The sequence below is a fragment of the Ursus americanus genome, chromosome X, assembly GCF_024610735.1.
Source record: "Ursus americanus isolate L20-20 chromosome X, mUrsAme1.1.p, whole genome shotgun sequence".
Classification (NCBI taxonomy): Eukaryota; Metazoa; Chordata; class Mammalia; order Carnivora; family Ursidae; genus Ursus; species Ursus americanus.
The window spans coordinates 4,323,905-4,339,118 of record NC_142164.1 but is presented as its reverse complement, the minus strand read 5'-3'; the positions used below and the strand labels follow the sequence as shown (position 1 = coordinate 4,339,118).

General features: G+C 50.3%; 1 protein-coding gene across 2 annotated transcripts in view; it reads left to right on the top strand.

Moving 5' to 3' along the window:
- Positions 1-14,843, top strand: part of LOC123786487 (uncharacterized) — a 273,531-nt gene extending 258,688 nt beyond the window's left edge. For both annotated transcript variants that reach the window (XM_087860128.1, XM_087860127.1), the window contains 2 exons: positions 13,495-13,562; positions 14,262-14,843. In XM_087860128.1, the coding sequence (XP_087716254.1) occupies positions 13,495-13,562; positions 14,262-14,347 (154 nt within the window). In that variant the 3' untranslated portion in view covers positions 14,348-14,843. The remainder of the gene's footprint in view (positions 1-13,494; positions 13,563-14,261) is intronic.
- Positions 14,844-15,214: the final 371 nt, after the last annotated feature.

Genomic DNA, 15,214 nt, shown 5'->3' with positions numbered 1-15,214 from the left:
AAAAACAACATCAGGATATGGAGTTAAGATGGCGGAGGAGTAGGAGACACCGTTTTCAGCCGGTCCTCCGAGTCGAGCTGGATCGGTACCAGACCAGCCTAAACAACCACGGAACCAGCCTGAGACGCAGGAAGACGCATCTGGATCTCTACAAATGAACATCTCCAGCGCTGAGTATTGAGGTACGAAGCGGGGAGCCATGAAACCGTGCACAGATATCGGAAGATAAACGGAAGGGGGAGGGAGCCGCCGCGTTCTGGCGCCGGGAAGCGGCAGCCACTTGCACGGGGGAGCGGGCGGGCTCGAGGTCGGCACCCGCAAAACAGCAGACTGAGACCGTGAGCCGGTGCACGCGCCACCAGGCATCTCGCGGGACACCGGAATCCCGGTGCGCTCACTGGATCCAGACTGAGACCGGGAGATCCGGGAGCGCGCGCGGGGCGGCTGGCGGCTGGCGGCATTAGAAACACAAAGGACAGAGACGCGCCGGCCCTGGAAGTGAGGGCTGGGACGCCGGGTGTGGGGCGCACATCCCGGGACGCTGCAGGGTTGAGCAGCACCAACAGAAACAGAGTTAAAGTGGCCAGAACATTAGTAGAGAACGGGCCGCAATCCCTCTGTTCTGTGACAGAGGCTGAAATTCGGCCGCTGCTGCTCTGACTCTCAGAAGAGGCACAGCAAACCGCCAGGGAAAGCCGCCAGAGAACAAAAGCCTGGAAATACCGGCTCAGGGAGTGCCCATCCCCATCCCCCCTCGCAGGGGACGCCGAGACTCTACCCAAACATGGCTGCCTGAGTATCGGCGCGGCAGGCCCCTCCCCCAGAACACAGAAGGCAGGCTGAAAAATCAAGAAGCCCACAACCCGAGGCGCCGGGGTGGCGCAGTCATTGAGCGCCTGCCTTCGGCTTAGGGTGTGATCCCGGCGTTCCGGAAAGGAGTCCCTCATCGGGCTCCTCCGCTGGGAGCCTGCTTCTTCCTCTCCCACTCCCCTGCTTCTGTTCCCTCTCTCGCTGGTTGGCTGCCACATAAATAAATAAATAAAATCTTTAAAGAAGAAGCCCACATCCCTAAGATCCCTATAAAACAAGGGGCACGGCCTGGGACCCAGTCAATAATTTGGGCTCTGGAAACCCCGCAACCTCTCTTCATCAGAATGACAAGAAGGAGAAGCCCCCCCCAGCAAAGAAAAGACAGTGAGTCTGTGGCCTCTGCCACAGAAATAATGGATATGGATGTAACCAAATTATCAGAAATGGAATTCAGAGTAACGATGGTCAAAATGATGAGTAGAATTGAAAAAACTATTAACGAAAAGGTTACTGAGAATATAGAATCCTTAAGGACAGAAATGAGAGCGAATCTGACAGAAATTAAAAATTCTATGAGCCAAATGCAGGCAAAACTAGAGGCTCTGACGGCCAGGGTCGCAGAAGCAGAGGAACGGGTTAGTGAATTGGAGGATGGGTTAATAGAGGAAAAAATGAAAATAGAAGATGGTCTTAAAAAAATCCACGCCCATGAATGTAGGTTACGGGAGATTACTGACTCAATGAAACGATCCAATATTAGAATCATCGGCATCCCCGAGGGGGTGGAGAAAAACAGAGGTCTAGAAGAGATATTTGAACAAATTGTAGCTGAAAACTTCCCTAATCTAGCAAGGGAAACAAACATTCGTGTCCAAGAGGCAGAGAGGACCCCTCCCAAGCTCAACCACGACAAACCTACGCCACGTCACGTCATAGTGCAATTCTCAAATATTAGATGCAAGGATACAGTATTGAAAGTGGCCAGGGCAAAGAAATTTCTCACGTACCAAGGCAAAAGCATCAGAATTACGTCAGACCTGTCTACACAGACCTGGAATGAGAGAAAGGGTTGGGGGAGCATATTTAAAGCTCTTTCAGAGAAAAACATGCAGCCAAGGATCCTTTATCCAGCAAGGCTGTCATTCAGAATTGATGGAGAAATAAAGACATTTCAGAATCGCCAGTCACTAACCAATTTTGTAACCACGAAACCAGCCCTACAGGAGATATTACGGGGGGTTCTATAAAAGTAAAAAGGCCCCAAGAGTGATACAGAACAGAAAGTCACAGCCAATACAAACAAAGACTTTACTGGCAACATGGCAACATTAAAATCATATCTCTCAGTAATCAGTCTTAATGTAAATGGTTTGAACCATCCCATAAAGTGCCACAGGGTTGCAGATTGGATAAAAAGAAATGACCCATCCATTTGCTGTCTACAAGAGACTCATTTCGAACCCAAAGATGCATTCAGACTGAGAGTAAGGGGTTGGAGTACCATCGTTCACGCAAATGGACCTCAAAAGAAAGCTGGGGTAGCAATTCTCATATCAGATAAATTGGATTTTAAACTACAGACTATAGTTAGAGATGCAGAAGGACACTATATTATTCTTAAGGGAAGTATTCAACAAGTGGATATGACAATTATAAATATATATGCCCCCAACAGGGGAGCAGCAAGATACACAAGCCAACTCTTAACCAGAATAAAGAGACACATAGATAAAAATACATTAATAGTAGGGGACCTCAACACTCCACTATCAGAAATAGACAGAACCCCCTGGCAAAAACTAAGCAAAGAATCAAAGGCTTTGAATGCCATACTCGACGAGTTGGACCTCATAGATATATATAGAACACTACACCCCAGAACCAAAGAATACTCATTCTATTCTAATGCCCATGGAACATTCTCAAGAATAGACCATGTTCTGGGACACAAAACAGGTCTCAACCGATACCAAAAGATTGAAATTATCCCCTGCATATTCTCAGACCACAACACTCTGAAATTGGAACTCAACCACGAGGAAAAATTTGGAAGAAACTCAAACACTTGGAGACTAAGAACCATCCTGCTCAGGAATGACTCGATAAACCAGGAAATCAAAAATCAAATTAAACAATTTATGGAGACCAATGAGAATGAAAATACAACAGTCCAAAACCTATGGGATACTGCAAAGGCAGTCCTAAGGGGGAAATACATAGCCATCCAAGCCTCACTCAAAAGAATAGAAAAATCTAAAATGCAATTTTTATATTCTCACCTCAAGAAGCTGGAACAGCAACAGAGGGACAGGCCTAATCCACGCACGAGGAAGCAGTTGACCAAAATTAGAGCTGAAATCAAGCAGAAACCAGAAGTACAGTAGAGCAGATCAACAGGACTAGAAGCTGGTTCTTTGAGAGAATCAATAAAATTGACAGACCACTGGCAAGACTTATCCAAAAGAAAAGAGAAAGGACCCAGATTATTAAAATTATGAATGAAAAAGGAGAGGTCACGACGAGGACCATTGAAATTGGAAGGATTATTAGAAATTTTTATCAACAGCTATATGCCAATAAACTAAGCAATCTGGAAGAGATGGAATCCTTCCTGGAAACCTATAAACTACCAAGATTGAAACCGGAAGAAATTGATTCCTTAAACAGGCCAATTAATTATGAAGAAATTGAGTCAGTGATAAACAACCTTCCAAATAACAAAACTCCGGGCCCGGATGGTTTTCCTGGGGAATTCTACCAAACATTCAAAGGAGAAATAATACCTATTCTCCTAAAGCTATTTCAAAAAATAGAAACAGAAGGAAAGCTACCAAACTCATTCTATGAGGCCAATATTACCTTGATCCCCAAACCAGGCAAAGACCCCATCAAAAAGGAGAATTACAGACCAATTTCCCTAATGAATATGGACGCCAAAATCCTCAACAAGATACTTGCTAATAGAATCCAACAATACATTAAAAGGATTATCCATCACGATCAAGTGGGATTCATACCTGGGATGCAAGCGTGGTTCAATATTCGCAAATCAATCAGTGTGATACATCATATCAACAAGAAAAGACTCAGGAACCATATGATCCTCTCAATCGATGCCGAAAAAGCATTTGACAAAATACAGCATCCTTTCCTGATTAAAACCCTTCAGAGTGTAGGAATAGAAGGTACATTTCTCAATCTCATAAAAGCCATCTATGAAAAGCCTACTGCAAATATTATTCTCAATGGGGAAAAGCTGGAAGCCTTTCCCTTAAGATCAGGAACACGACAAGGATGCCCACTCTCGCCACTATTATTCAACATAGTACTAGAAGTCCTTGCAACAGCAATCAGACGACAAAAAGGGATCAAAGGTATTCAAATTGGCAAAGAAGAAGTCAAAATGTCTCTCTTCGCAGATGACATGATACTCTATATGGAAAACCCAAAAGAAGCCACTCCCAAATTATTAGAAGTTATAGAGCAATTCAGTAACGTGGCAGGATACAAAATAAATGCTCAGAAATCAGTTGCATTTCTATACACGAATAACGAGACCGAAGAAAGAGAAATTAGGGAATCCATCCCATTTACAATAGCACCAAAAACCATACGTTACCTTGGAATTAACTTAACCAGAGACGTAAAGGACCTATATTCTAGAAACTATAAATCACTCTTGAAAGACATTGAGGAAGACATAAAAAGATGGAAAGATATTCCATGCTCATGGATCGGAAGAATTAACATAGTTAAAATGTCCATGCTACCCAGAGCAATCTACACTTTCAATGCTATCCCGATCAAAATACCAAGGACATTTTTCAAAGAACTGGAACAAACAGTCCTTAAATTTGTATGGAAACAGAAAAGGCCCCGAATCTCCAAGGAACTGTTGAAAAGGAAAAACAAAGCTGGGGGCATCACAATGCCGGATTTCGAGCTGTACTACAAAGCTGTGATCACAAAGACAGCATGGTACTGGCACAAAAACAGACACATAGACCAGTGGAACAGAATAGAGACCCCAGAAATGGACCCTCGGCTCTTTGGGCAACTAATATTTGATAAAGCAGGAAAAAACATCCGGTGGGAAAAAGACAGTCTCTTCAATAAGTGGTGCTGGGAAAATTGGACAGCTACATGCAAGAGAATGAAACTTGACCACTATCTCACACCATACACAAAAATAAACTCCAAATGGATGAAAGACCTCGATGTGAGACAGGAATCCATCAAAATTCTAGAGGAGAACATAGGCAACAACCTCTACGACATCGGCCAAAGCAACCTTTTTCATGACACATCCCCAAAGGCAAGAGAAACAAAAGATAAAATGAATTTATGGGACTTCATCAAGATTAAAAGTTTCTGCACAGCCAAGGAAACAGTCAGAAAAACTAAGAGGCAGCCCATGGAATGGGAGAATATATTTGCAAATGACACTACAGATAAAGGACTGGTATCCAAGATCTACAAAGAACTTCTCAAACTCAATACACGAGAAACAAATAAACAAATCAAAAAATGGGCAGAAGATATGAACAGACACTTTTCCAATGAAGACATACAAATGGCTAACAGACACATGAAAAAATGTTCAAAATCATTAGCCATCAAGGAAATTCAAATCAAAACCACACTGAGATACCACCTTACGCCAGTTAGAATGGCAAAAATAGACAAGGCAAGAAACAACAATTGTTGGAGAGGATGTGGAGAAAGGGGATCCCTCCTACATTGTTGGTGGGAATGCAAGTTGGTACAGCCACTCTGGAAAACAGTGTGGAGGTCCCTTAAAAAGTTAAAAATTGAGCTACCCTATGATCCAGCCATTGCACTACTGGGTATTTACCCCAAAGATACAGACGTAGTGAAGAGAAGGGCCATATGCGCCCCAATGTTCATAGCAGCAATGTCCACAATAGCTAAATCGTGGAAGGAGCCGAGATGCCCTTCAACAGATGACTGGATTAAGAAGTTGTGGTCCATATATACGATGGAATATTACTCAGCTATCAGAAAGAACGAGTTCTCAACATTTGCTACAACATGGACAGCACTGGAGGAGATAATGCTAAGTGAAATAAGTCAAGCAGAGAAAGACAACTATCATATGATTTCTCTCATCTATGGAACATAAGAACTAGGATGATCAGTAGGGGAAGAAAGGGATAAAGAAATTGGGGGTAATCAGAAGGGGGAATGAAACATGAGAGACTATGGACTATGAGAAACAAACTGAGGACTTCAGAGGGGAGGGGGGCGGGGGAATGGGATAGACCGGTGATGGGTAGTAAAGAGGGCACGTATTGCATGGTGCACTGGGTGTTATACAGAACTAATGAATCATTGAGCCTTACATTGGAAACCGGGGATGTACTGTATGGTGACTAACATAATATAATAAAAAATCATTAAAAAAAAAATAAAAAATAAAACCCCAACTCTATAGCTTAAAAAAAAAACAACAACAACAACATCAACAACCTAGTTAACCCTAGGCTAATTCACGGAACACTGTGAAACATATCTCATATTGAGGGGCGCCTGGCTGGCTCAGTCTGTAGAGCGTGTGACTCTCGATCTCGGGGTTGTGAGTTCCAGCCCCTCGCTGGGAGTAGACATTACCTACAGAGAGGGAGGCAAACCATAAGAGACTCTTAACTCTAGGAAACAAACTGAGGGTTGCTGGAGGGGATGTAGTTGGGGGGATGGGGGTAATTGGGTGATGGGCATTAAGGAGGGCACTTGATGGAATGAGCACTGGGTGTTATATGCAACTGATGAATCACTAAATTCTACCCCTCAAACTAATAATACACTATCTGTTAACTAAACTGAATTTAAATAAAAAATTTTAAAATAAAAAAATCTTTAAAACAAAATAAAGAAAAGGTATATTGAATACTTTGTAAATGCTTAAAATGTTCTTTTTTTCTGTCAGCCTAGTCTGTTTAATAAGCATGGCAACCTTCGTCTCCATCTCCTACCCCTGCTGCTCCGTGCCAAAGCTTTCGGGTCTCATAGTATTAGTGAAAAGCCCAAAGCATATTTACAGAGACTGGATATGTGTAATGGCAGATAAATCAAGTCTCTTGAGAAATAAAATCCCATAGCGATTATATATGTTGAAGGAAAACTAAAATAGTGTGTTCACTAGTCAATTACACCAACGACCGGGTTTGTAGAAAGAGACCATTCACATTTTAGGTGGTAAAATCATTCCTTTAATCCCTTAAACATCAAATAAAATTAAGATTTAAGATAAGATTCACTCGGTTAATAATGATATGAAAATCTTTGGCAAATAATTAGAAGGGATTTGGCAGTATAAGAACCAGCTAATTCCAACACATATTTAACAAAGAATGGGTTAAGGGAGGAACTGGTGTTTACTTTTGCTTCTTCTATATGAAAATGCAAAGGCTTCTCATTCTGAATACTACTGACGCTTGCCACGAAATCAAAGGTGCTGTGGGAGAACATCCTGGGCATGAGGGGCTGGATCAGGAAGGCGAGGCCCCCAGAAATATCTTCCCCTGAAAGACAGCCAGAGTCTCCAGTCCAACGAAGCAAAACTGTGGCACGGGCCACAGAGCTGTGATCCTGAGTTTCTGTAGCCACTTCTCCTTTGTTCCCTCACATGAGAGCCACTGCTGACTTCTCCTGGGCCTCAGAAACCCTACACCCCCAGGCCACCTAGCTTTCAGGTGTAGAAGCCTTGTTTCGGAAAAGCTAAAAACCACAAGTGTCCTAAGCCTAGAGACCCCTCCCTGTCATTCACCCTCGTCCACTCACTCATCCATTTGTCCACACACACATTCACTCATCCACTCACTCACTCATCCACTCAGTTGTCCATTCATTCACTCACTGATTCATTCATTCAGTCACTCACTGATCTGTTCACTGACACATTCACTCATTCATTCATCCTCTCACTCACTCATCCACTCACTTATCCATGCACTCACTCCTCCATTCACTCACTTATTCATTCCCTCACTCACCGATTCATTCATCTACTCGCTCGCTCATCTATTTACTCACACACACACACACACACACACACACTCACTCATGCATTCGCTCACGCACTCACTCATTTACGTGCTCATTTCACGAGTGTTTCTTGAGTGCTTACTATATGCCTGTTGGCGCGAGGGCTGCCGAGCACCCCAGGCCTCTGGTCGGTACTGCCAAGGAGCGGATTCCTAGTGAGAGACAGAAGCATCAACAAAGTAACCACACCACAGGGCGGAAGAAAGTAAGAGCGGCCCGGAGATGCGCAGAGCCAGGGGGCGCAGGAGGAGAAGTTAATTCCACCTCTGAAGTTCGACATCATTTACTTCTTCCCTTTGCTGCGTCTCTTCGCTGCTAGAACGGCAGCTCTGTGGGAGCAGAGACCTTGCTGGGCTTGCTCACTGGTGCGGCTCCTGTGCCTGGAACAGCGCCTGCCCATCAAAGGGTCTGTTGGATAAATGAGTAAACCGTGGGGGAAGGAGGGAGCAACACGATGGAGCTCTCTTTGGAAATGCTTCCCAGAAAAGGGAATCCCAGAGCTGGGCCTTGAAAAAAGGAAAGGGTCTTGGTGGCTAGCCAGGATGGAACAGCACCTTGGTCTGAGGGACTGGCAAGAGCAGTGGCCCAGGGCTGGGAACCTGCCTGGCGTGTTCAGGGCGCAGAGATGACCTGTCCGGGAAGGTAGGTGCCACATAAGGATGGGCCTGAACCAGCCGGAGCATGCAAAGCCCGCTGGGGGTGCTGCGTGGTCTCCTGCCCGCGTTGGAGTCTAGAGGAAGAAATCTGATGTCCCCATACTACAAAGGCTGAATGCCTAGTGCCTCTAAGACTTGGAGCCCGGGAGATGGCAGAAGAGCTCTGATTCCCTTTGCCTAGTGTGTCTGCAAGAAAAGTCGAACACAGAGGAAAAAACTAGCAGCAGAAGGGGTAACAGGAAGGGCCCTGGCAGGGGAGAAGGAAGGGCTGGGCCCCCAGCTGGGCCTCCCAGTCTGGCCGTCGGTCCTGTGATGGGGACGGGCCAGCTGATCCCAAGGGCCCCTGCGGGCTTGACATTCTGGGACTCTAATTAAAGAAGTGCAAACTTCATTCCAGATAGCTGGGGAAATCCTTGGTTTCAACTACACCTCCCGGGGCTGGGAGCTCAGCCGGCACTGAGGTGGTTAAAAGAAATGGACTGGAAATCCAGAGAGCCTGCATCAGCCTAATTGTCTCTGTTTGCTTCGAGATGTCAGCAACTCTTGTAGGACTGCGGAGCAGCGGCCTTTCCACAGGCAACGGGCTGCAGTTTGGTGTCTGGTCTTTTCTTTATACATGGTGAACAGGATGGGTCCCCTAGGCCAAGAGGAAATCAAACACCAGGATCCTTCCAAACTTAGCTTCCAAGAAACCAAACAAGAAAGGTAGAGCTGGAGTCCAGCGGGCCACGGGGCCACTCTTGTCCTAAACACGGCTCTGTTTGCGTGGAAGGCAACCCCACAGGCAGCGGAGAGGGAAGCCCCTATTCCAGAAGGCTCAGCTGGGCTGTCCTCTCTGGGGCCATGCAGCTGGGGCCCACGAGAAGCCAGCGGCCCTGTGTGGAATTCCTGACACAGAAGGGAAAAAGGCTCTGAACAGTGAAACAACTGGATACTGGAAAATCCCCAGAACTTGTCATGAAAAAGAAAATAAATACACACCTCACACAAGCTTTAATCGCTGATTTCCGGGGTTTGACTGAATTTCACTATCTAAAAAGTGTGTGTCGCACGGTCCAAGCTTGACACCAACGCCAGGGAGGCCCAGCAAAGCCGCTCAATGTATTTAAGGTTGAAAGTAAAACGCTTCCCATCAGTACAGGGGATATGATGTGAGTGGGTGGGGAGGGGAGGGAGGAGGCCAAGCCCCGAGAGGGGTTCAGCCTTGGAACCTGCTACCTGTGCCACCATGGCGAGATGGGAAGCAGAGGTGTGGTCTGAGAAAAAAGGTGAATGATCCATCCCTGGAGCCTAAGATTGAGGAGCCCGCAGGTTATTCTGGGGGAGGGGCCAGGGGAGGAAGTAGGAAGACAGCCCTGGGCTCCGGAGATGATTGACATTTCCTCTGTGCTATCTGGGGTGGGGGGCGGGAGGGAGGGTGCTGATTTCAGGTTTGGTCATCGCCTGTTGGAGGAGCTTAAGGAATATCCCGGTGGACCTGTCCAGCAGACTGTTGGACACACAGCTCCGGCGCTGTGGGGAGAGGGAGGGCCTGTGAGCCGGCGCTGGGAGCCCCAGGGCCGACGGCCCCTCACCCACCCTCAACCTCCTCCTTTGTCGCCTTGGCCACCAGGTCCTCCAGGTGGTTTCCGGTTCAACCAAACCCCTCTGGAGCCCCGGAGTCTTGCTTCTGGGCCTTCGGGCCCCCGCGCTGCCCCAGGGGTGGGGTCCTGTGGGGCCCAGCTGCCTGCCCCCAGTGGGGCCCAGGGCCCCTTGCCAGGCGGGCCTCTTCCTGCCCCCGTGCCTTCATCCCAGCCTCGTCCCGTGGAGGTCTCAGTCTCCAGGGCCCATCCTCTGCCCCGTGGGACCCGCCCCGGTTGGCCCTCTGAGGAAGACCAGGTGAGGGCTCGGCGGGGAGGGGGGGCCCGGACTGCAGCCCGCGGCTGTCTCCTCTGTGCATTCCCGCCACCCTGGGGCCTCGGGCCATTTCTGTGCCGGCGGGCAGGGTTCTGCCACTAGAGCCACCGGGTGCATGGAAAGCCCCGTGTGTGCCTCCACCGGGCCGGGACCTGCCTGAGGGTCAGCGACCCATGGGGCGTGCTGTTCTTTGCTGAGAGGCCCAGCACCAGGTGGGGGGCTGGGGAAGCCACCGGCCCACAGGTGGCAGTGGCCTCCCGCTTGTGGGGAGCAGCCTGCTATTCAAGGGCCGTGAGAGACAGACAGACATTCAGGTGGGAGGTCAAGGGGACCCAGAGCCCAGGCCCTGGCCCTGCATTCCTCTGACAGCCTGGGAAGGAAGGGGACAGAGAGGGAGGGAAGGAAGGGGCAGGGAGAGAGGGAAGGAAGGAAAGCCACGGGCACCCATTGGCAAAGTCTCATCAGCCGGCACCAGGGCCAACTTGGGACCAGGGTGGCTGCTTCTGAGACGTGTCTCGTGTTTCTAGGGGCCATGTGCTCAACAGATGCCCCCTTCCGCAGGTGACCGGGGTCAGCAGACCAGGCCAACCTGAGTCCCCAACGAGAAAATCTCCCAGCGGCCCCGGCCTTGGGCCGTTGCTCCTGGTGGTCTTGGATGGGGCTTCTGGGTCCTCTGGAGACCACAGGTCCCTGGGGAGACTCTGCAGACAGCCCTGGCCAAGGACACAGGGACCCCGGGATGGCCCTCACCTGCCAGGCACCTTGGCCACAGCCCCTGCCCCCTGGGGGCCTGGTCTCCCCACCTGTCCACAGTGTGGGCCGGAGATGTGGCTGTCCAGAAGGGCCCTGCCTGTCCCTCCCAAGGCTCTCGGGGCCTGGCCGGCTCAGGGCTCTGGGCTCCAGGTGTGTCGGGGCCCCCTGAGCCACCTTGGGTCCGCTCTGGCTGCCTGACTGATGCACAGGGATGGGAGGCCACGCCAGCCTTGGGCCCCTCTGTCTCCACCTCTCCAGTCCTGTCACCACTCCAGGGACAGGGTGCTCCCTCCCACTGTGGGCTGGTAAAGAGTATCATCTCCAGCTCGTCCTCCCCCATGCAGGGCAACGCCTGTGCAAGGGCCCTCTAGCCTACCCCGTGTGGGCTCCTGGGGCTCGGGGTTGGTCCCTGGGCAGTGTCCTTTGCTTGTTTTCTGCCTCTTGTTCATTTTATTTTTAGCCCACTTCACCAGGCTCTCTCTGGCCTCGGCAAAATGGGAGCGTGCCCAGAGAAACTGGTGGGCACGTTAACAACGCAGGCAGGCAGAAGGTCCACTGAGGGGCTGGGAGGCCAGCTGAGAAACTGTTTGCTTAGCTTCATCTATTTATTAGTACGCTTGGAAACTGCTATTTATATTTTAACCCTCCAGGGACAGCCATGAATCTGGATAAAAAGAGTTGGTGTATTTCTAGCCTTGAAAGTAAGAAATAATCAGTAGTTACAGACCTCACCGAGGCTGCCAGGGTGGGAGGCTGTGGGCAGTGGGGCCCTGAGTGGGATGCCCTGAGAGTAGCTGCCAGGGGTGGCAGATGTCACCATGCCCCCACTCCCTCAGCTTGTAGGGGCTGTGCATGCTGACAATCAATATAAGCCAAAGACAGAATAAGCCCGTGAAAAATGTCGCAGCAATCACGTAAAGGCTTCACACCTGGGAAAACACAGACTCCAACCCCCCCCCCTTGCAGAAGGTGCTGGAGGGCCCTCAGAGAGTCAAGTGACTAGGCTGGGCCAGAGCCAGGGTCAGGGTTCCTTCCTTCTGTGCAAAAAGGTGGCATTCACGGGCCTAGAAGCCCCTTCTCCCCTTGCCCCATCCCTGCAATGTCTGTGGCCAGTACCGCACCCCGCCTCTAAGCAGGTGCAGAGGGCCCTGGCCCAGCTTCTGCGCAGCTGCGGGGCCAAGGGCCCCGCGGGGTTGGTGTGGAAAGCCGGGCTGGATGAGCCTCTCTTTGAGGGAGGGCCGTTCCAGCTGAATCCAGTCTGATCCTACCACTACCTCCCCAGAGGGGCTGACAGGTGGGAGTGAGGCCACCGAGGGGTCAGACTGGGGGTGGGTGGCGGGGGGTTGGCCTGGTGGATACCGGAATCCTGCCTGTAGCACAGCCCAGGCTCAGGGCCCTTGTCACATGTCTGACCCTAGCTTTTTGAAGCAGACTGAGAAAATTCCTAATATTAAGACTTTTCCACCGAGAGCTGTTTGGGTCTCAGATGCCCCAGTGTTTGGTCTGCCGTAATGGCGATGTTTGGGGATGCTTATCCGTAAGCATTTTAGCAATCTGCCGTGGCCTGCTTGTTGTTTTGGGAGCACTGGCTGCCGTCTGTGCAACTTACTAACGGGAGACAGTTTAAGGACGTGTGTAGACATAACTGAGCTCTTCCTAGAGCAAGACTAGCTAGGAGAAAAGCAACCGAAATCCGCGCCCCCTCCCAGGAGGTCTCTTTGCCTCGCTCATGGCACCCAGCAACATGCATTTCAATCTCTGGCGGGGAGGGGTTGGTTTTCTGTGGGGTCTGACAGCTCTAATAGTCTCATTTGCCACACATTGTGCACTCCTGGTCTCGGCCTCTGATGGCAGTAGAGGGGAGGAAGCCCCGGCCACCGCAGCCTCTGCCTGGCCTGCCCCCCCACCAGGCCTCCACTCAGGCCCAGCCCCTGCGCCTAAGCAGAGCTCAGGTTTAGCTCAATTAACGAGTCAAGCCCATAGTTTATAGCTAAATCTACATACATCATAATCTAAAAGCAAACATTTGCCTTTGATAGCTCTAATTTATGCATAGAATCAGTTTACTGTTTGCGTCTTAATTATTACTTTTTTGAATAGCTTGGCGGCAGAAAATCAAAGCCTGCTGAGTTTTATATTATACTCTGCAACTTATTTTCTTGTGTGTTTTTTCAATGTAAAACATCTCATTAATACAGGTAATCTGGATACTTTATGTTTCAACCTTTCATGCTCATAAAACAAACTGAATGAAAATATACCTAATCTGTAGAGAAGTTTTTTCTGCTTTTTTTTTTTTTTTGGGTCTCATCAGATACATCAGCAAATCCGTGGTGAGAGAGTTAGATGGAAACAAGAAAATGAAGAAAATTCCAATCAGAGGTATGTTCAAGGAGTTTCACCGTCCCCAGGGATGTGAGGTTCCAGGAAAGTTTGGTTAACGCAGCGCCCAGGAAGGGCACCTTTCTTCTTTTGGCCTTCATTTCACCAAGTGTTTGTCTGAGAGAGACCCTTTGGGCCCCCGCACAGTTGGGTGAGGGCCCAGGGGCCAGCCAGGCAGGTCACAGGCCACAGGCCACAAGCCACTGGCGCCCGCCGGCCCCCAGCCCGCCTTCTCCCCAGCAGAGCCTCCTGCCGGATGCCTTGAGAGTGGCCTCTTCGCAGCATCGCGGCCTTGGCCGGACAGGCTTGTCTGCGGCCCCTCCGCTGGCCCGTCGAGAAGCTGGGAGGTGATCTGAGCTACCCGACTCCGTATCCTTGGCTTTTGGCCTCGGTGGCCGGAGGAAACTCCTCTCGGACCTCAGCCTAGAGCTTGAAGCTCTTGGAGGCGCCTTGGAGGGAAGAGAGGGCTCTGGAGGCAGAGGAAGGCTCTGGAACCCGCGCATCTCTGGGCTTTGCAGAAGCATCTCCCCTCCCTCCTGAGCCCAGGCCCTGTCGTCCCCGCGCCCGCCCGCTTTGGCTGGGGACCCAAATCACAGGAAACAAAGAGGCTATTTAGGTGCAAATATCCCTAATGAATAAAGAAAGGAGATTCATTTGCCAGATTATTTAAAGCAAGTTGTCTAAACCATTTCTCTCTAGCCAGCACGCTGGCCCCGGGGCCCGGAGGCCCAGAGCAGCCCTCAAAAGCCTGTCTTCGGAAGCCCGGCTGGAACCTGTACCTGTGAGGAGCAGTTGACGAGCGGAGTGCAAAGGTGCCCCCGCCGCGCCGTCGGGGAAGCTCCTGCCATCAGTTGTCTGTGACTAGGCTCTTCGCAGGCAGCCAGCAGATTCGAAACCGGCCCCATCGCCTGGGGAATGAGGGTGAGGAAGTGGCCAGATGGGACTGGAGACTCCTTAGACGTTTCCTAGCTGGCTGGGCTCCTCTCCGGCCCCTGCTGCGGGGCTGCCAGGGCCTCCGCTGCCCGCCCGGTGCTCTGCATTTGGCTGAGAGCAGCTGGTCAGGAGCCAGGCTGGTGACTGGCCGTGCTGGGCTGCAAGGCCGGGGCCTGGGACTCCTCCAGTTGGGCTTACGAAAAGGCCGTGGTGGTGGAAAGGAAGAATCCCAGGGCCGGGCCTCGTTCCCTTGTCTGCCGTTCCTCTCTCTACTCCAATATTAAAACGTTTTGCAGACTCCATGTAACAGCTAGCGATACTTTTATTATCTGTTGCTCAAGGAGCACGAAAGGGCAGGCAGCCACGTAAGTATGGCAGACGGTGCGTGGCGTACGCATGGCTCCGCGGACTCCCAGCAGCAGTGGCCCCCGTCCCTTCACTTGGCCAGCGTCCACCGAGTGCCCACTACGGGCCGGGCCCGTGTTCCATGCTGGGCCCGAAACGACATGAAAGACGTGGCCCCTGCCTTCCGTGAGTGCACCGTCTACTAGGGGAGGAAGATGGGAGCCATGCATGGTCTTCGAGAAAGTACCACTGGTTCGTGCCACCATTCTACCCGCAACAGTAGGAACATAGGGGTCTTGGGAGGCACGCACCATCTTGGAGGCCAGCGCTCCCCAGAGATTGCGGCCACTGCTGCGGTGCTTGAGCAAGGCCTC